This window comes from Bufo gargarizans, chromosome 6 (genome assembly GCF_014858855.1).
Source record: "Bufo gargarizans isolate SCDJY-AF-19 chromosome 6, ASM1485885v1, whole genome shotgun sequence".
Classification (NCBI taxonomy): domain Eukaryota; kingdom Metazoa; phylum Chordata; class Amphibia; order Anura; family Bufonidae; genus Bufo; species Bufo gargarizans.
Genome location: NC_058085.1, coordinates 116,348,796 through 116,370,595, shown reverse-complemented (window position 1 = coordinate 116,370,595; position 21,800 = coordinate 116,348,796). Strand labels below are relative to the sequence as shown.

The 21,800-nt window shown below is 47.1% G+C and overlaps 1 protein-coding gene across 1 annotated transcript in view; it reads right to left on the bottom strand.

The window, feature by feature from the left end:
• Nucleotides 1–20,546, bottom strand: part of ARHGAP23 (Rho GTPase activating protein 23) — an 82,376-nt gene extending 61,830 nt beyond the window's left edge. Inside the window, exon 1 of the mRNA XM_044297585.1 lies at nucleotides 20,335–20,546. Coding sequence (XP_044153520.1) covers nucleotides 20,335–20,388 — 54 coding nt within the window. The 5' untranslated portion in view covers nucleotides 20,389–20,546. The remainder of the gene's footprint in view (nucleotides 1–20,334) is intronic.
• Between the last annotated feature and the right edge of the window lie 1,254 nt (nucleotides 20,547–21,800).

The following is a 21,800-nucleotide window of genomic DNA, read 5'->3' as shown; positions in this document are numbered from 1 at the left end:
AGCAGGCACAGTAATCGTCGTATGTGAAGGAGTCTACAAATCCTCTAGATAAACTGTGAACCACGGCAGCTCTTTATTAGGAAGTTGTGGCTGTAACAGTTTACCTTGTAGCATTGCTCTCCTTGTGCTTTATAAATGGGCCGGAAATAGTGGCAAGTGGTTCCCAGATATCATGACTGAACACAATGCAGCCTCCGAAGTGCAAGAAACACAAGGAAGAATGCAAGTGCACACATCAAAGAGCCGAGGCAGAAGAAGCTGTTCATCGGGGAAAGGTAATCAGCGTGAACATATACAATCACTTAGAAAACAAGTCAAACAAACAGGAACTAATGGCACAACTGCAGCTTTACATACTGCTGGAAATGGTTTGCATATGGTCTGCCCCGAGCTGGGCTTACAGGGAGCGGGAATTCCAAGGAGTTTTTTTCTTTCAAAAAAGTCAGGGTCAGAAGGAATAGCTGTCAGCCAAAAGCTTTGTATGGGCATCTTAGCTCTCATACTTCAAGTTAGGGGTGGGCGATATGGCCTAAAATCTATATTGCAATATAATTTTAAGCATGTGCGATATATATCGCAATATATTGTTTTCTATATTGGGGGGGGGGTTAAACTTTTTTTTTACTTTTTATTTAATAACTATTAGCCACCTTAAGGGCTAGAACCCTTGTCCTATTCACCCTAATAGAGCTCTATTAGAGTGAATAGGACTTCACACTCTCCCTGCTGCCCTGTGCATAGTACACACAGCAGCAGGGAGCTGACCATGGCAGCCAGCCTCTGATGTAGCCCCCCAGCCTCTGATGTAGCCCCCCAGCCTCTGATGTAGCCCCCCAGCCTCTCCCTCTTATCAGCCCCCTCTGCTAACTCAAACCCACCCCCCTCCCCAGTATTAATCATTGGTGGCAGTGGCCACAGGGTCCCCCTCACTCCTCCCTCCCCCTCCGATCGGTTACCATGGCAGCAGGACGCTACTGAAGTCCTAGCTGCCATGGTATGTCAGTGAGCAGCATTATACTCATGTGCGCAGTGGCCGCCGGGCGCTCCTTCTTCTGTCTGTGCGGCGCATTGCTAATGCTTATAGCTCACGTGCGCCGTGGCTGCCGGGCGCTCCTTCTTCTGTCTGTGCGGCGCATTGCTAATGCTTATAGCATTAGCAATGCGCCGCACAGACCTATGAGAAGAAGCGCCCGGCGGCACGGCGCACGAGAGCTATAAGTATTAGCAATGTGCCGCACACACAGAAGGAGGAGCGCCCGGCGGCCACCGCGCACGTGAGTATAATGCCGCTCACTGACATACCATGGTCGCTCCGTGGTCATATCGCAGTCCGGAGATATAGGCGATATGCACAAAATCCATATCGTGGCACCAATTTATATCGCATATCGCCCACCCTTACTTCAAGTGACTTAGTTGTGTCTTACTATAAGGACTCATGAATGCTAACATATAAAGGGCCGAGTCCTTTCTCAGGGGCATGTCCTTTCTGCTGCAGCTCGCGGCAGTTGGCAACTGAGCATGTGCTTCCATCTCAATGAGCAGGACAGCGATATTAGAAAAAGAGCAAACTACAGGTGGCGCTATACAGATAGATTACAGTGAATAACTATGGTTATAATAAACTTTTAATTACATGCAATTACAAAAGTATTCAGATCCAGGTGCTGGTTAGAAAACTGTTAAATATTTTTTTTTTACGGGCAATCCCTTTTTTATTACTATTTCTAGCATATCCACAGTATATGCCATAAATGTCAATGTGTGGACAGAGAGGAGACTGTGTGTGTGTCTGGATCTAAAACCACAGACCATGAGCGGCCACTTTTAGATGAAGCCCAATGAAAAGATCAGCTCATTAGTGGACAAGTGCCCAATAAATAGAGGTCCAAATTGGGGGGACTGGAAATAAGCACTGCATCAACAAGTGAGCTTATGGTGTGGTTCCCCTTCACATTCAGCACTGAGAATGCTCACATTTGCTCATGCCACCTTTCGACATTGAGTTGAAGAAGACCAACCTTGTGCTAAATGAGTTCTGGAGCCAGAAGGCCCGACGCATCTGTTACAAATGTGTCCACTATTCCAGCTCTGCTATATAGGAAGCCAGACCAAGTGAGGGTCAGGGAAGATGAGGGTGGCGGGGGGGGGGGGGGGGGTAGTCAAGAAAACCAATAACTGCATCCCCAAATCAATAGAGATGGAAAGATTTGGCAATATGATACCAGTCCCAGTCCTGGCAGGCTCAAGGTATCCATGTATGACAAAAAATATGAGCCCCCCCCACGCAAAAATGTGCAAAATTAGCCGTTTGCTCGTGAGGGTTGGCACTGATCAATAAGTCATTTGAAAGGGCAAAACCTTTGCTCAAAATTCTGGATTTTAGTTACTGTATTTAATCAATCTGCGTATATCAAAATTTGTCTCACTGACAAAAAAATAATGCACAGATAGAGATGTCAGATTGCTGCAGAATTCAGCATGAAGTTAGGTCTACAGGTGTGGTCTGATTAGACTCCGGGTCTTGCCACAAGAGGGCATAAAAGTGCTTCCTCCGCTGCCCTATAAAAAGGCTTTAAGAGGCTACTTTTGGATAGTGTACCTTTTGATGAAAGATTGTTGACCACTAGACATACCTCTAAAGGTGGATTTAGACAGGACAATAATTGGGCAGATTATTGGGAATGAACTTTCCTGTGAACGCTTGTTGCCGACAATCTGCCCATCTAAAGATACAGCTAATCACCTGATAAACGAGTGAAACACAGAAGGAATTTTTGTGTCCCGGTGTGCCGGCGCCCATTACGTGTCCTGCCATTGACAGCCAGCCACCGTAGCCTTCATTTGCAGTGGTGTTGTGAATGATAAACCTGGACTGCTACAGGTTGGAACTGTATCATCTTTAGAAACAAATCCAGGTTCTGTTCGGGATCCTACGACGTCAGACCTATTAGTGATACCAGGGACACTAAGAGCACAGCGATATGTGCAGGACATCCTGTGGCCACACGTGTTGCCTCTCATGGAGGACTTCCATTTATTTAGCAAGATAATGCTCGCCCACACAGCAAGGAATTCTCAGGGACAGCTCCGCCAGATAGCAACACTTCCTAGGTCTGCCCGGTCAACAGATTTATTGCCAATCAAGTATTTATGGGATCCGCTGGGGTAGCTGCATGAGTGTGCAAGATTTATAGGCCCAGTTGCAACATCTGTGGGCAAATGTGGTGCAGGACACCATACTGAACCTGTATGCCTCCATGTCCAACTGTAGCTCATCTTCTATCCAGGCTAGAGGCCTAACAGGTACTAGAGCCTGCTTTCTACTGTAGACTTTTCCCAATAAACTTATTCTTTCCTCTAATATTGTAATCACTTATATATAATCATCATTACAGTCAAACATAGAAAGTTTTATTCCATTCCAACAACCCCTTCTTGGTGCAGTATTTTTTTGGCAATGATTATGTTTGGTACCAATGAGGACACAGGACAACCCGTCTAATCTGTCATGCTGAAGCTGAAAAGTCTCAATCAAGCCAAACGTCATATCTAGGGGTGAGCGAATGTCTGCTTTCATGTTCGATGTACAAGTGGTCCCTCAAGTTACAATATTAATTGGTTCCAGGACGACCATTGTAAGTTGAGTAATCGGTTCCAAAGCCCCCAAAATGTCATCCAAGATAAGAGAAAATAACGATTTAAGAAAAATAAGCAGATAACTAAGACAGATAAAACAAGTCCTTACATATAACAGTCAGCTATTATAAGCTATTTTACCAGAGAAGTGTCCTTGATGGGTTGGATCTGAGTCTGAGACATTGTATGTTGAGTCTGGTTTCATCTTACGATGGGTCAGAAAAGACCATTGTATGTTGGAAATATTGTATCCTGAGGGACCACTGTACAAGGTTCAGGTTTGGGTTATCTAAGAATTCCGTTATGGATTCCACTATCATTGAGCGGTATTCATAACGGAATTCTTAGATAACCTGAACCTTGTACGCCGAACTTGAAAACAGAAGTTCGCTCAACACTATTTATATCAGCACTAGTTGGACCAGAAGTGGCTTGGTCCTGTGAGGCCTCAAGGTCTAGTTCGCCCAGAAGCAGCTGAGGACGAGGGCAATGGTGCTGGAACAGTTGGACTGCAGACAGGTGAGCTGGTGTTTTTTTTATGGGGAATACTTGGGTTGTCAGCAGGTAGGCCAGACAACCCCTTTAAGTGGGACTACGGTATCAGTCATTTCAGAAACTGCAACTCACAGACTAGATAAGGAAGACTTCAGATTATTCATGGACACTTAGATAATCCCAGGCTGAGGGCTGTCAGGAAAGGGAGATAACAGTGCCCTGTCCACCCTCCCCCAGGGGAATAGTCACTATATAGTAGAGGTGCAAATGCTTCGGATAAACACCTGGCATTCTTCTTTTCTCCGCAGAAAAGCAAGGACTGCAGCACCTAAAATACACTGAGATGTATTGATTTCCTTAGGTTAAACCCACAATGTTGTTATTCATCGACCCCTTAAGGCCTCATGCACACAACCGCATGTATTTTGCGGCCCACAAATTGCAGATCACGTCCATGTTTCATATGTATTTTTTGCGCAATTTGCATCCAAGTATAGGCCATATTCTGTCTTTTTGCAGAATGGACCTACAGATGCGGAAAGCACACAGACCGCATCGGTATTTTGCAGATCTGCGGTTTGCGGTGAAGTGGCACATGTTGGAGGTAGTGGTCCTTTTTCATATCCAAATATTGTCAGGCATAAAACTAAGGACCCCTTCCTTAAAGAGCTGTGGACCCTGTGGATCTGCTTGCAATCATGAAGTGGTAACTACTTACTGCCGTCCTGGTTCGCCTGGTTGTGCTCTATTTACCCGGCCGACGTCACATCAACAACACTAGACCGCTACAGTCAAACGCTGGCCTTAGCGGTGAACCTGACCAGGCCGTTGACAGGCTGTAGCGGTCAAGTGTTGTTAATATGATGTCACCACTGCAGCAAGGCAAATAGCATTCGACAAGAAGAACTGGAACGGCAGAGCGGGATTGGTCAGGTAAAACTGAAAAAAAACCTTTAAGAATTTTATTCACTGGTGGCACCAATGTAAATTAGTACTATGTCTGATCACAATCCTCCTCACACTGAATACATAGCCTATGGCAATATTGATCAGTACAATGATGTCATTTTACTCTGCGTAGCCAAGTGGTGAAAGGGAAGCGACAACCATTATGAGCACATTGCTGGCTCAGAGCATCAGCTGTCACTTTGCCAGTCCATACAAGACTATGCTGAACATGGAAAACTGCTGGCAGGAGGGCTGCACTACTGAGACATATGAAAAAATGCATATACAATAAAAACAAACTCTCATCCCTAAAGTGAAATGGCAGCCCGCATATTCCAGTTGCTCTGGATGCTGCTAGAATGCTCCAGGGATGGGGCCTCGGAACAATATACAATGGTGCAGGGCTGTATACTGCACGTCCCACACTCAGCAAGGACATGTCTGAGAAGTGGGGTTTGTTATGTGCAGATGACATTCCTCCTCGGCATATTTGCATGTATATACATGTACACATGCCTGGCGCTGGCTGCCACATGGGGATTAGCCCTGGCTTAGAAATATTCACAGAGGAGGCAAAAGAACAAGTAAAGCATGCAAATAACCCTTCTGTATGTACAGATATTTCAGCACTACTACCTCCACTACCAGGAGGACAACCACTCATTGCAGGTACTCCTATATACAGACACCGAATGAGAGAAATATCTCACCTCTAAACTATAGACAAAAAATCCAATGACTACTAAATATAACGGCCAACGTAAAATGAAATGTGCATAGTACAAGCTTAAAGGGGTTGTCCAGCTTTTCACACGTGATCCTGGGGGTCTGACACCCCGCCCCCCGATTGATCAGCTGTTCTGCAGTAGCTTTGGCACTGAAAATACACAGCTCACTGAACAGAATGGGAGCTGGTTACTGCAGCGCTGCGCCCACTGAACAGAATGGGAGCCGGTTACTGCAGCGCTGCGCCCACTGAACAGAATGGGAGCTGGTTACTGCAGCGCTGCGCCCACTGAACAGAATGGGAGCTGGTTACTGCAGTGCTGCGCTCACTGAACAGAATGGGAGCTGGTTACTGCAGTGCTGCGCTCACTGAACAGAATGGGAGCTGGTTACTGCAGCGCTGCGCTCACTGAACAGAATGGGAGCTGGTTACTGCAGCGCTGCGCCCACTGAACAGAATGGGAGCTGGTTACTGCAGCGCTGCGCCCACTGAACAGAATGGGAGCTGGTTACTGCAGCGCTGCGCCCACTGAACAGAATGGGAGCTGGTTACTGCAGTGCTGCGCCCACTGAACAGAATGGGAGCTGGTTACTGCAGTGCTGCGCTCACTGAACAGAATGGGAGCTGGTTACTGCAGTGCTGCGCTCACTGAACAGAATGGGAGCTGGTTACTGCAGTGCTGCGCTCACTGAACAGAATGGGAGCTGGTTACTGCAGCGCTGCGCCCACTGAACAGAATGGAAGCCGGTTACTGCAGTGCTGCGCCCACTGAACAGAATGGAAGCCGGTTACTGCAGTGCTGCGCCCACTGAACAGAATGGAAGCCGGTTACTGCAGTGCTGCGCCCACTGAACAGAATGGAAGCCGGTTACTGCAGTGCTGCGCCCACTGAACAGAATGGAAGCTGGTTCCTGCAGTGCTGCGCCCACTGAACAGAATGGAAGCCTTTTACTGCAGCGCTGCGCCCACTGAACAGAATGGAAGCTGGTTACTGCAGCGCTGCGCCCACTGAACAGAATGGAAGCCGGTTACTGCAGTGCTGCACCCACTGAACAGAATGGAAGCTGGTTACTGCAGTGCTGCGCCCACTGAACAGAATGGAAGCCGGTTACTGCAGTGCTGCGCCCACTGAACAGAATGGAAGCCGGTTACTGCAGTGCTGCGCCCACTGAACAGAATGGAAGCTGGTTACTGCAGTGCTGCGCCCACTGAACAGAATGGAAGCCGGTTACTGCAGTGCTGCGCCCACTGAACAGAATGGAAGCCGGTTACTGCAGCGCTGCGCCCACTGAACAGAATGGAAGCTGGTTCCTGCAGTGCTGCGCCCACTGAACAGAATGGGAGCCGGTTACTGAAGTGCTGCGCCCACTGAACAGAATGGGAGCCTTTTACTGCAGTGCTGCGCCCATTGAACAGAATGGGAGCCTTTTACTGCAGTGCTGCGCCCATTGAACAGAATGGGAGCCTTTTACTGCAGTGCTGCGCCCATTGAACAGAATGGGAGCTGGTTACTGCAGCGCTGCGCCCATTGAACAGAATGGGAGCCGGTTTCTGCAGTGCTGCACCCATTGAACAGAATGGGAACAGCACAGCAGTATCAAGCTCCGTCCACTACAAGGAGGATGGAGCTGTGTAGTTCCAGTACTGTCTTATGGCCCCAGAGCTAATTGGGAACGGAGGTGGTGCTGGTTGTCAGACCCCCGGCAATCAGAATGTGATGAACTATCTTGAGGATAGGCCATCACTTGGAAAAAGCTGGACAACCCCTTTAAGGCTTTATTCACATTAGCATTCAGGGCTCCAGCATACAGTGGTATCAAAGCCGTCAAAATGATGGAAACCACAGCTGGACCCAGTGACAACCCATTATGGGTTAATGTCATCTGTCCTGCAATGGATCCAGCATAGTGTTGTTATGAACAGAAACCACAAGGCAGATGTTAAGGTGACCTTACAGGTGAAGTAAAACCCACCCATGTGCTGTTTGCTAAAAATTGACTATTTCCCATCCATGTCGAATCTGTTCTGTTTCCAACTGTGTTCTGTTTGTTCCTTCTACATGGCATCAGTATATCATCCATTTTTCCCGTCAATAAAAAAACAAAGCATGCCCATCCACCGTTTGCCTGCAACCATGAAAAATGGACAGCGTTCAGATGGTGTTCATGTGCTGTCCGTTTTTTCACGGACTGGTTGACTTGAATGGGTGAGCCTGCCATGAAAGTTGGACCAAAATAAAGCATGCTGCAATTTTCTCTGCACGGATCAATGGTTTGTGCGGAAAACCGGACATGTGAATTGGCCCATTGACTGTTCTACATTCAGACAGCACACAGATGTGAAAATCGCTCATCTGAATAAGTCCTGATCATGTCCATACTACGACCATAGAGCTCAATGCCTGGTCACCTCTATACTTTGTCTACTACTCCTATATGCAATTACCACGGACCACCCTGGCTTGCCAAACGGGTTCCATTTTTCATGATTATTCAATTAATAATATCCATGAACAATCACAACAAGCAGCGCTATATCTATGTTGCTAAAAAAAAAAAAATGATGAAAAGAAAAGCTTTCCTGATAAGTATTACTAACGTTCAATGGAAGGAAATGAAATCTGCACTAACGGGAAGAAGTTTCTCAAAATATCACAGCGCTTGTGCAGAGGCTCTTGAAGTCTAAAAAAAAAAAAAATTGCCACCGACAGAATTATGAATGCAGCTCTGGATGCTGTAAACTAATGATCAGGACAAGATAAGTAACACAAAGGTAATCCACGTTTTATGTAGAATGGACCTATACAGAAATTGTAAAAAAAAACGTCTGTGCAGGTGAAGACACATTAGATTTTAAGGAGCCTCCAGGCTACAGTCTTATCATATTGAGAAGTGCAGTTTTCTATACTTAGAAAGTTTAGACATATTACTGGTGTCTTTATAATCACATATTGGGCATGTAAATAAACCAGTAAATATGTATTAGCTTTCTAAGCATCAAAAACCCCAATAGTCAACATGGTACGGCTTTACTAAGTAGTGTATATGATATATACATGCAATGACACAGCTTTGCCTTCAGCATGCTGATGTCTAGCCCTGTCAATCAAAAAGGGGAGTGTGCAGAGAGCAAGGGGTTGTTACAAAAGCAGTGCTCCAAGGATTCAGCCCCGGCCCCTGGTGCTCCAATGTGCTCATTCGCATATGAATAAAAACACAGATATCACTGCAGCTGTTTACCCTACAGACAAAAAAAATATATTGTTCTAATCAGCATGATCAACCCTACCCGATAGGGTTGGTCATGCTGACAGGACTTTAACAGTCCTTTTCATTTTTAGTAACTACCGTAGCTTATGAGAATTTCCACAGACGTTAACAGTGACCAAACACAGTAGATTAAATATCAGCCAAAACAACTGATTTTGGTGGGATTGGACGACCATCTAATGTCTGTTGAGGGAGGGGGGCCTCCTGACTCTTCCCCAATTACAGATGGGGTCAGGCATGTTGGATTTCAACATGCCTGATCTTTTTGCCTTCGTCCGGTGTCTAGTAGCTTTCTCCCTTCTGTCCAGTATGTTCGGCCAAGCAAAGCATACACTGGGGGTCTGGAAACAGCCAAACGAGCCTGGCACTGAGAACAAATTTCTACCAGTCCATAGGCATGGTCTCCAGCTGCCACCTATAGCATCACATTTTATGAAGCGGCGACCCATAAGTGCAGAGTGAACACAGTAAATTGGAGCATATGCAGGTAAGGCCTCATGCACACGACAGTTGATTTTCTCGGACTCCGTTCCGTTTTTTTTTTGCGGATAGGATGGGGACCCATTCATTTCAATGGGTCAGCAAAAAAAATGCTGATGGTTCATCCGTTTGTATTCCACGTCCGTTGTCCATGTTTCCCTTCAGCAAAAAAAATAGTGCATGTCCTACTTTTTTCACATTTGCGGACAAGGATGGGAATTTATTACAAGGGATCTGTGGGAAAAAACAGATCCTCTCCCAAAAAACGGATGCCGCATCCGTTTTTTAGGAGGACGCACAATTTGTGGACGCAAAAAACTGGCGTGTGCATGAGGCAATTCCGCAGACCTCTACCTGCACGTAGCTGTCAATTTCACACTCACTGTAAGAATGTTACCCCTCCTTCGCTCCAGCGAGGCTTCACACCGAATACACACTGGCTTTCAGAGGGGGAATGTCATTTCTGAAACACACATGTCATTTTTGATGAGGACTCTGACACCTTAACCCTTGGCAGAGCAGGTTGGAGCACATTCTACACACCGATCTATGGAAGATACCCCACTGGACACAGTAATCTCTAGAACAAAGCAGTAACTTCCCTGACACTGCACGGGAGCTCACTAAAGTCAAGCTATAGACGCTTTAAAGAATCAGAGACTGGTATAACCAGCAACTCAATGGCCTGAGGCCACATACACGTCCCTGGTGAATGTTTCCATCAAAAAATCTACTTCCTGAATTCAACAGTTTACCACCAGATCCCTATTGACTATAATGGGATCTGGCGGTGATCCGGCTGCTTTTCAGCATAAATTTCAGGTGTTGGCTGAACACAAACTATTGCATGCTCTGGTTTTTGGTCCAGCTGACAGTCAGCATTTGCTCCGGATCGGGCAGCGAATTATCTCTGACTGAGATGTGAACTTTAGCCTCTTTTTAGACCACCTCACGTGAATTTACGTTGGTGGTCAGGACTTTAAATATGGCACCCGCTCACAAACACATCAGGTACCATAGCTGCCGGGTCCCTGCTATTTTTAACAGCAGGCACCTGGGACTGAAGTATGCCCCCCCAGGACCTGGGACTTATGCATGGGATATCGTTGATTGTATACATTATATCCCTCAGATGCCATGGTCAAATGTGACCTAGAATCTGAAAGGTTAAAGACCAGGAGTGCGCACTCCTGTACATGCACTGGCTCCCTGGCGAGGATCGGGGGAGCCGTATGCAGCGTGCGGCAGCCTCTGTGCTCCTGAGTGACAAGAGGATGCTGCACATTAGTTCCTATGGCAAGCCTGTCTGTGGCAGGGGTCTGTAGGAACACAGGGGCGATTTATCAAACTGGTGTAAAGTAGAACTGGCTTAGTTCCCCATAGCAACCAATCAGATCCCACCTTTCATTATTCACAGCTCCTGTCGAGCATAGTTGCTATGGGCAACTAAGCCAGTTCTACTTTACACCAGATTTAGATACCAATGAGCAATAAAACACTAAATCAGAATGCGGCTGTACAACACAAATAGAACGCAAGTGTCAGAAATGAATAGCTCCAGGATGGGACAAACCCAGACACTCAGCATATACACAGATATAATACAAAAATGTATATCTTTTTTTAAATTGATAAAACAAATAAATAGATGCATAAATTGGCAAAGAAAGACACAACCACATGGAGAGTGCACACAATACGTCGGGACATCAAGTTATAGCATTGCAAGTAGAGAAAAGGTGGGATGGAAAAGCAAGTATAAATAAATGCAAAATCAAACCATGTGGCTCCCCCCGAGGAAGCTGACGCGAAGCACGTGCCGGGGTCTGTAGGAGGTACCACTAGCCGGGTCTGTGTTGTGAATCATGGTTTTTATCTAGGTGGGGGAGCCACATAGTTAGATTTTGCATTTATTTATACTTGCTTTTCCATCCCACCTTTTCCATTACTTGCAATGCTATAACTTAATGTCCCGACGTATTGTGTGCACTCTCCATGTGGTTGTGTCTGTCTTTGCCAATTTATGCATCTATTTATTTGTTTTATCAATTTCAATAAAGATATACATTTTTGTATTATATCTGTGTATATGCTGAGTGTCTGGGTTTGTCCCATCTAGGAGCTTTACACCAGTTTGATAAATCTCCACCATAGTGTATTTCTGATAGACTCCAATGCTAATTCATTGCAGTGTATGAGAGAAGCAACCTGATGATTGCCTATTATCGTTCCCTATGAGAGCTATTAAAAAGTGTAACTATATTTAAGTCGCAAAAATCCACGGCACTCCTTAAAAGTGAAAAATATGCTATTTATTCACACATGTCATACAGTAACATTTCGGTTCTCTCTCAGAACCTTTCTCAAGCTTGAGAGAGAACCCAAACGTTACTGTATGACGTGTGAATAAATAGCACATTTTTCACTTTTAAGGAGTGCCGTGGATTTTTGTGACTTGTCTACTACCCAGATTCAAGGAGTTACCCAAAATCCAAAAATATATAAACAATAAAAAGGCACCATTAAAACCACTATTAACCCCTTCAGGACCCTGCCATTTTTCTGATATTTGTCACTTTATGTGCTGATAACTTTAAAACGCTTTTACTTTTCCAGGCCATTCTGAGAATGTTTTCTCATCACATATTGTAGTTTATGACAGTGGTAAGTTTAAGTCAAAATATTTCATTTTTATTTATAAAAAACAAAACAAAACAAATTTACCCCAAATTTTGAAAAATTAGCAAATTTTGAAATTTCAATTTCTCTACTTTTATAATAGATAGTAATACCTCCAAAAATAGTTATAACTTTACATTCCCCATAAGTCTACTTCATGTTAGAATCATTTTGTGAAGTTTAGAAGCAAATCTTGACAGTTTTCTGAAAATTTCCAAAAAACACTTTTTAAGGACCAGTTCAGGTCTGAAGTCACTTTGTGAGGCTTACATAATAGAAAACACCCCAAAATGACCCCATTTATAGAAACTACACCTCTCAAGGTACTCAAAACTGATTTTACAAGCTTTGTTAACCCTTTAGGTGTTCCACAAGAATTAATAGAAAAATTGCTTTTTTGACACTTTTTTTTTTTTTACAGTGTTCACCTGAGGGGTTAAGTCATGTGATATTTTCATAGAGCCGGTCGATACGGACGCGGCGATACCCAATATTTCACAATTATTGTTTTACTTGAAACTTTTAATTTTTTTGGTAAAACTATTTTTTTACACTTTATTTTTTGTCCAACTCTGGGACTTTTGGGGGTCCGATCCCCTTTACAATGCATCACAATACTTCTGTATTGTGATGCATTGGCTGTAAGTGTATTACACACTGCAATACACTTACGGCGCGGGTCCTCTACAGGTTAAAATATTACAATACTTATCCCATACAGCAACACAGCCCAAAATGGCATCTATAAAAAGTACAGATCACCCCGCAAAAAATGAGCACTCATACATCTTTGTGCACATAAAAATAAAAAATGTTATGGCGTTCAGGATATGGCTGTGAGAAAAATTTTTTTTTTTCTTTTTTTCTGATTTAAAAGCAAGAAAAACTATACATATGTGGTATTGTAGTAATAACCAGAGGATAAAGGGAACATATCAGTTTTACCGCATAGGGGATGCCATAAAAACAAAGCCCATTAAACTGTGGCACAATTGTGTGTTTTTTGCTTTTTTTTTTAATAATTCCACCCATTTGGAATTGCCCCGCTTCCCACTATACTGTATGCAACCATAAATGGTGCCACTAGAAAATACAAATTGTCCTGCAAAAAACAAGCCCTCATACGGCTATGTGACTGGAAAGATAAAAAAAAAAGAAAATGAAAAAAAAATTAAATTTGCCGGGTCCTGAAGGGATTAAAGGGGTTTTCCATTTGTTTAATCCTCAGGATAGGTCATCAATATGTGATCGGTGAGAGTCCATCTTCCAGCACCCAATCCCCCCCCTTCCCCGATTAGCTGTCTGAAGCACCGTGGCCTCTTCCTAGGCCAGTGATGTCACGTTCATCAGTCACATGGCCTAGGAATGGCTCTATTCAAGTGAAAGGGACTGACCTGTATTACCAAGCACAGCCAATATCCAATGGATGGTGGTAGGCTTGGTAAGCTGCAAGGAGGCCATGGCATTTATAGATGCGCCACAGCCTCTTCAAACAGCTGATCGGCAGATTTGCCAGGTGTCGGACCCCCGCCGATCTGATATTGATTACCTATCCTGAGGAAAGGTCTTCAGTATTAAATACTCAGAAAACCCCTTTTCCTTTAAAACTTGCCTTTTAGTGAACAGAACTAATATCCTAGGCTGCAGAGAAGATAAAATGAGTTTACAGCAACCTTCAGGTCCTGTTCACACATATGGGGCAGAGACAGATGCCAACATTTCTAAGGAAGCATTCACGGGTATTGAACCCTTCAAAATGATGGACACCTTGATGGGGTCTGTCATGAGATGAGACCTAATCATCAAGCCTCTATCAACAGATCTGCAGGGTATCCATGCATGACTCCACAGGGTGTTATCACAAGACCCTCACCAAGACATCCCCCTTTTAGGTTGGGGTGACATGATGGTCGCATTGCGACATCACATCTTCTGATTGTCAGTGGAACTTTTTTTTTTTTTTTTTTTTACAAACAGCAGCTCTAAAATAGTCGTGACTTTTCTGAGACTTGCTGTCGTGTGACACTGTCAGTGTGTTGCTCCCAACTTTTAACTAAAGAGGTCCAAGTTCTGGTTCGGAAACCTTAAGATACCGGTCAGAATGAATACCTAAATACTAAGGAAATCTGGTAGGAGAGTCCCGAGGACCGGAGTTGTGAAACCCTGCGCGTAGAAGAACAGCAGATATCATCAGGGGAAGCTGGCGAGACCAGACAGTGCCACCCGAAGTGACCAATGGCAGCAGGTTTTTACCGCAGAATAGTGTGCCCACTGGCATCCGTGACGCCGTCAGATCTCACCCTTACATGCTGGTCATTCAAACAGATGGTCAACCTTGTAATGAGTGGCCAGGCTGGTCCACCAGAGCAAAAACCACTCTTTGTAAGAAGCTCCAAGTAAGGGATCAGCAACCATTGTCACTCCAGCTGATGTGAAACTACAACTCCAATCATGCAAACATGCTCCGAACTCCCACAGAAGTGAATGGAGCATTTTGGGAGTTGTAGTTTCAGAAGTTGCTAATCCCTGAGCTAGATAATAGAGGGGGTCCTGAACTGGACATTGGGCAATATTGAAATAGTTTACCTTAGGCCCGCTTCACAAATATCCAGAGAGCAGACTCAGTCCCGTCCGGCAGACCCTGAAGTCAGAACTGATCCCATAGTTTTCTATGGGAATGTTCTCATACATCATGGGGGCATCACTTATGATGCAGACTATCAAATAGCGCCAAATAGCATGCTGTGTGTCCAGCACTGTCAGTCTATGGAAGCTGGACCTGTGCAGTACACATATATCAGGCTCCTGGCCTAAAAAAACGTCCAGGGACAACAAACCCCCGCAAGCCAAATACGTAGATAAAGAGAAAATCAGAATAAGCCTGTGCTCCCTATACAGTTCAGATTTTCTTTCATTATAACTTTTCCCTCTCAGGGATCCACTCCCAATTTTCCTAGAATTTTGTTTTTAAATCAAAACCATGCTGCCAACGTGGCCAATACAGGTGGGGCACAGAAGAAGAAATACATTCTCCTCACTACTTTCCACAGAGCCATATGTCAGTAATACGGATGTATGATGGCGGACATGTACTGGCCACAGCGAACCCCACCGTCCTGCGCTCAGTAACGTCACCATGTAAAGCCTTGTGCACAGCCCGCACATATAGATAAGAGACGGGTTCTCAGATCAAACTGCAAAACCACTGTCACATCTGCGGAAAATATGCGCACGTCTGCCTCAAATCCAAGCGACGTGAAAAATAAAATCAATGAAGAATGAAGTCCAATTGTTGCACAACTGTCTTAAAGGGGTTGTCTAGTATTTAAAAAAATAATAATACTACTCACCTGCTGCAGGGGCAGTGGTCCCGGCTGATTTCCTTGCTGCAAAGACGCGCAATATCGGCTAGAACAGGGATCAGCAACCTTCGGCACTCCAGCTGCTGTGCAACTACAACTCCCAGCATGCAACCATGCTCAACTGTTCTTTTAACTCCCATATAAGTGAATGACGCATTCTGGGAGTTGTAGTTTCAGAACAGGTGGCGTGTCGGAGGTTGCCGATTGCTGGGATAGCATCACTGCTGAGGCCAGGGATTGGCTGCAGCACTCATGTTACCGCTTTAGGCCAGGCATTTAATGGAGGCCTGTGACTGATATCGTCAGCTATATATTATGGCATCTGACAGCCTGTCTAGCGTTCGAAAAAAACAAACAAAAAAAGACTTCTTTCTTCCAAAAACAGCAACATTCTCGTCCAAGGGTTGTATCTGGCACTGCGGCTCAGCTCCACTGGACTCAATGGAGCAGAGATGCAATACCGCAAACAACCTGTGAAGAGGGGTGGTGCTGTCTCTGGATGAAAGAAGACATGTTTTTATACTAGGGTATGAAGCAGCGCAGTCTATTACACGATCCATTCTTCTTTTTTTATTTGCGGTATACTGATTTACAATGACCAGAGGAGAAAAGGAACCCTAAAACACACTGAAGACAGAGCTGGATAGTAAAGTAACATTTTTTGCGAATCAGAGGCGGACCCATTCACTTCAATGGGGCCAGAAAAGTCGCGGACAGCACACCCCTGCACTATCCACATCCATACTGGCGTTCCGCAGCCCCGCAAAAAAAGATAGAACATAGAATCCTATTCATGTCCGTTTGGCAGACAAGGATAGGACATTTAAAAAAATAAAATAAAGGCATGCACTCGGCCGGGATCCGTGTTTTGCAGATCCGCGATTTGGCTGAGCCCTAAGCGGCATCCGTTCATTCGCTCTGGGTATACACGACCTGATTATAATTAAACAGTGCCACCCACAGGCCAAATTATCATGAAATATTGCAGAATGCTCACTAAACATTCCAGACCGGCGACCTTTGAATAAAATTCAGACGCAGCACACGGGCCGCACAAAGCCTAGATTGTTTCAGGAAAAATAATTGTTCTCATTAATACCCTGTGCAGCGACATGCATTGTACATTGTCATGCTGCATCATAGGGACTGGGGGGCGGCAGGAAGCTCTCGCAGGCACTACTACTACTCCCCATATCCAGTACTGCTGCCTATATACCTGGATCGTGGAAAGTGCTGTTACCATGACAACTATAGAGCGCGAGAAACTGATGAAGGCATCCTTGATGCAAACCACAAAAATGTACACATAACCGGAGGAAGGATAGAGGCCCGAAACATGCGTGTTGCAGCAAGCAGAAGAAGACATGATCTTCATATGTCAGCGGGCGGCCCACTCACAGCCACCATGAATGGCCTCATTTACTCACACACACATTCCTGGAAAGGATGACGATTATACGAGAGGGATATTATATATAGATATCGCACGGCCGCTGATTTCAGGGGGATTTGTTCACAATTCTTCATCTGTTGGATTTCCGTCTGTCGAATCTCCACCGGTCCAATCCAATTTAGGTAAGTGGTGCCAGATGTATCTGGCAGCTACTTATCTCCCTCCCTCTATAGACGTTACATACCAAACAGATGTTTATGGGGGAGTCTGGGAACACAGCTGTCGGCCAAACTACGGCCAGCTAACAAAATGATCAAGATGGCCTCTCCCGATGCGATTCACTCAATAATCATTTCTGTGCGGGGCTGTGCTTGAATACTTGCGGCTGGCATAACTAGGGCACCTACCACCCAGTCATTAGCTCTACGTTTTATACTATAAGGGGACGTGCACACAGCAGTATAGTCTACGCCGCATTTCCTCACCGAGATGTGTTACTTGCAGCTTTCAGCACGGATTTTGATGCCCCACATTTCACCATGTTCAGATAGAAAAATGTTGTCCGTGACAAAATGCGTTGCGTGTAACACTGAGGTTCCTGCCGTCGGCTTTCATTTTGTACGGTGTGAATGGAGTTAAACTGCGAGCAGGCTCCCGCTGCAGCTTTGTGAGGGGGTCCACACAGTAACCACACCAAGAATGGACCTGTACAAGCTTGGCACAGTCTGGAAAACCGTGCGGCAAATATCCTTTGCCGAGCTGCGAAGGGGCCTCCTGAAAACCGTGAATCAACTCAGGAACCCACACCCATAAACTCCATGTGAACATACCCTTATTATTACAAAGGGTGAAATCTGCACTGAAAAGCCAAGTGACATGTCGGATTACAAAGTCTGCAGCGCAGGTTAATTTCCGCACCAAAACTCTTGTCTACTTAGCTGGTACCGAATTATGCTGCAGATTTACCACACGAAAATCCAGGTGTAATACGCACCATGTGCATACACCCTAATTGACTCACTGTGCAAACTTGACTGCAAAATTGACTCTTAATACACCTCATCATGTGCCGCAGATTACTACTGGTAGCGGTACCCAAAAACACTGCGCCCATCTATGAGTTCGGTAAATAAAGGGTTTTTAATCAAACCATTTGCCCAAAGCTCCTTCTAGCTGCACAGACTTGTTCACTATTAAACAAGTCTGTGCAACTGGAGGGAGCAAACATGTAAGCTGCTGACTGGCGGTGACGTCTCTGGGGCTGAGTGCTGACTGGCGGTGACGTCTCGGGGGCTGAGTGCTGACTGGCGGTGACGTCTCGGGGGCTGAGTGCTGACTGGCGGTGACGTCTCGGGGGCTGAGTGCTGACTGGCGGTGACGTCTCGGGGGCTGAGTGCTGACTGGCGGTGACGTCTCGGGGGCTGAGTGCTGACTGGCGGTGACGTCTCGGGGGCTGAGTGCTGACTGGCGGTGACGTCTCGGGGGCTGAGTGCTGACTGGCGGTGACGTCTCGGGGGCTGAGTGCTGACTGGCGGTGACTTCTCGGGGGCTGAGTGCTGACTGGCGGTGACGTCTCGGGGGCTGAGTGCTGACTGGCGGTGACGTCTCGGGGGCTGAGTGCTGACTGGCGGTGACGTCTCGGGGGCTGAGTGCTGACTGGCGGTGACGTCTCGGGGGCTGAGTGCTGACTGGCGGTGGCGTCTCGGGGGCTGAGTGCTGACTGGCGGTGGCGTCTCGGGGGCTGAGTGCTGACTGGCGGTGGCGTCTCGGGGGCTGAGTGCTGACTGGCGGTGGCGTCTCGGGGGCTGAGTGCTGACTGGCGGTGGCGTCTCGGGGGCTGAGTGCTGACTGGCGGTGACGTCTCGGGGGCTGAGTGCTGACTGGCGGTGACGTCTCGGGGGCTTAATGCTGACTGGCGGTGACGTCTCGGGGGCTTAATGCTGACTGGCGGTGACGTCTCGGGGGCTTAATGCTGACTGGCGGTGACGTCTCGGGGGCTTAATGCTGACTGGCGGTGACGTCTCGGGGCTGACTGGCGGTGCGTCTCGGGGGCTGCTCACTGGCGGTGGCTTCTCGGGGGCTGCTCACTGGCGGTGGCTTCTCGGGGGCTGCTCACTGGCGGTGGCTTCTCGGGGGCTGCTCACTGGCGGTGGCTTCTCGGGGGCTGCTCACTGGCGGTGGCTTCTCGGGGGCTGCTCACTGGCGGTGGCTTCTCGGGGGCTGCTCACTGGCGGTGGCTTCTCGGGGGCTGCTCACTGGCGGTGGCGTCCCGGGGGCTGCTCACTGGCGGTGGCGTCCCGGGGGCTGCTCACTGGCGGTGGCGTCCCGGGGGCTGCTCACTGGCGGTGGCGTCCCGGGGGCTGCTCACTGGCGGTGGCGTCCCGGGGGCTGCTCACTGGCGGTGGCGTCCCGGGGGCTGCTCACTGGCGGTGGCGTCCCGGGGGCTGCTCACTGGCGGTGGCGTCCCGGGGGCTGCTCACTGGCGGTGGCGTCCCGGGGGGCTGCTGACTGGTTGAAACATCTCAGAACGTCAGCGTCCTATATTTTCCGACTAGGCCGGGATCTGCTCCTAGTGGCTCACATCCCTTACACTGCACAACTGCCGGACTAGTCGTATGCAAACGTCATTAAACGCTGGGATATAGAAGTCATTTAGTATTTGTTAAATTGTGCATAAAACATATTTAAAAAAACGAGGCACCAGGCCAGTGATGTGACAGCTCCATGTGTGGACAGGTCGCCTTGGTATCACTACGGCCAATTTTTCCATCGGGAAGGCATCCACTTTTTTTTCGGACCCATTCATTTGAGGATGGAAGGCACCAGGAGCATCGCACACAGCAACCTCTCCGCACACGCCAACGGTCCGTGTGGAAAAACGGACGCGAGAACTGCACCACTACCTTTCCGTGTGCTATAGGGTGCGCACACACAGAAAAGATAACCTGGCGTCTGTCTCTAGGGTAGAATGGTCTGCCGGTTCTTTCACACCTCTGCTAATAGCCATTGATTCCAATAGGATATTTCCTGTACTTTGGTCTCCGTCAGGTTTCCATTTTTGTTGGCAGCCAGAAAAACACAGCTTCTCATGCAATTCTACTCCTCTCAGTTATTTTTTTTACCATTAAAGTCAATGGAGAGATGGCTTCTACCATCTCTTGCTCTCTTTAAGGACCGGCTCATCTAATACCACGGGCCATACGTCCATAGAGCACAGCTGTAGCCCATGTGTGCACGTCCAGAGCAGGCCCCTCTATCTACTTGTGGGATCTGCCACCCCAACCCCACCCTGCCCCCGGCCCCGCCGCACACAAGGCTCGCTCTGTGCCAGGCGCCTCTTACCTGAGCGGAGGGGGAAGACGGGGAGCCCACCAGGCAGAAAGCCACGCCATTCATTTAGGTGGAGGGGCCGGGAATCCCTGGCAATGGCCGGAGCCTTCCTCCTGTGTCTGTCTCCGGCTCGCAGTGTGTACAAGTCTCTCCCTCCTCACAGGATGACAGAGGAGCTCCCCTCCCCCTCCTCCTCCTGCTGCTGGAGGCGAGGGGGAGATACAGGGCAGAGCCGCTGCTGGGAGGGGGGCGAGGAGCTGTCACACTGGGGGCACGGACACAGAGAAGAGGAAGGAGACTGGGAGATAGGCGAGAAGAATGGCCACTGATAAAGACCGGGGCAGCGGGGAGAGCAGCAGGGCCAGGAGATAAAGAGGAGCCATGGGAGAAGCCATACACTAGACATTTATAGGGGTGTGGAGGTGTGTGTCTATATATACATACACACACACACAATATTATGTGGTTGCTAAAAAGCAACCAATAAGAGCACAGCTTTCATTTCCAAACCTGCACTAGAAAAATAACAAGTGCACTCTGATTGGTTGCTATGGAGCACAGGGATCTATAGATGTATGCCAACCTAATGGGTACTATCCTCTGGGACATTGATGGTTTATCGCTAGTATATGCCATCAATGTCAGGAGCAGGACCCCGCAAAGTGAAGGGAGAGCAGCCCCCACCTGAGGAGATCCTCTGAAGGCCCACAGCAGTGAATGGAGAGCAAGTCGCACATGCGCAGCGAGCTCTCCGTCACATCGGGGGACCCTTTCTGGACACAGGAGAGGGTCCCAGAGGTGGTATAGGGTGGCACATCCTTGCATGTTTTATGCGAATTACTTTACTGATTTGCCTCAGATTTCACCCTGTGGATCGCAAAGGGTGAAATCAGCATAAATTGATATTCTGGGGATTTATTTCCAGAGCAGATGAGATTTCTTACCATCTCATGCCTACGTGCGCTACCACAGTCCCGGCCACCAGAGAGACCACTCATTTTTCCTATAGTGTGCAAGCACGACCACCACTAATGGATTGTAAGGTGGTCGTAACCATGGAAACGAGCAGTGTATAATGTGATGGAAAAATGAATCCAGCCAGCAAAGGAAGCAATATGGATAATAAGTTATAACAGTACATTAGTAAGTGCCTTGTATTCACTTTCTCTACATGATAAATGCCACTTGCTGAAGCGAGAGAGCCCCTTTACTCCATGTACCCCGTTATGACCCCACCCCTAGAGAACACGTCCATAGTATGACAGCTTTGTCCTGTGAGATTGGCCCATGGAATGCTACACCTGCCGGGTAGTGTACAGTCATTTGCTTTGGATTTTACCTGCTGAACACCTCAGGGAGAGACCACAAAGCGTCCACCATGTGCATGAGCCTTTGTTGGGTGGGGTTTTCACAGGGGCAGCCCACTCACCGCAGCCAATGGCCACACGAATTTACGGTTAATACCTCTGTTAACTTGC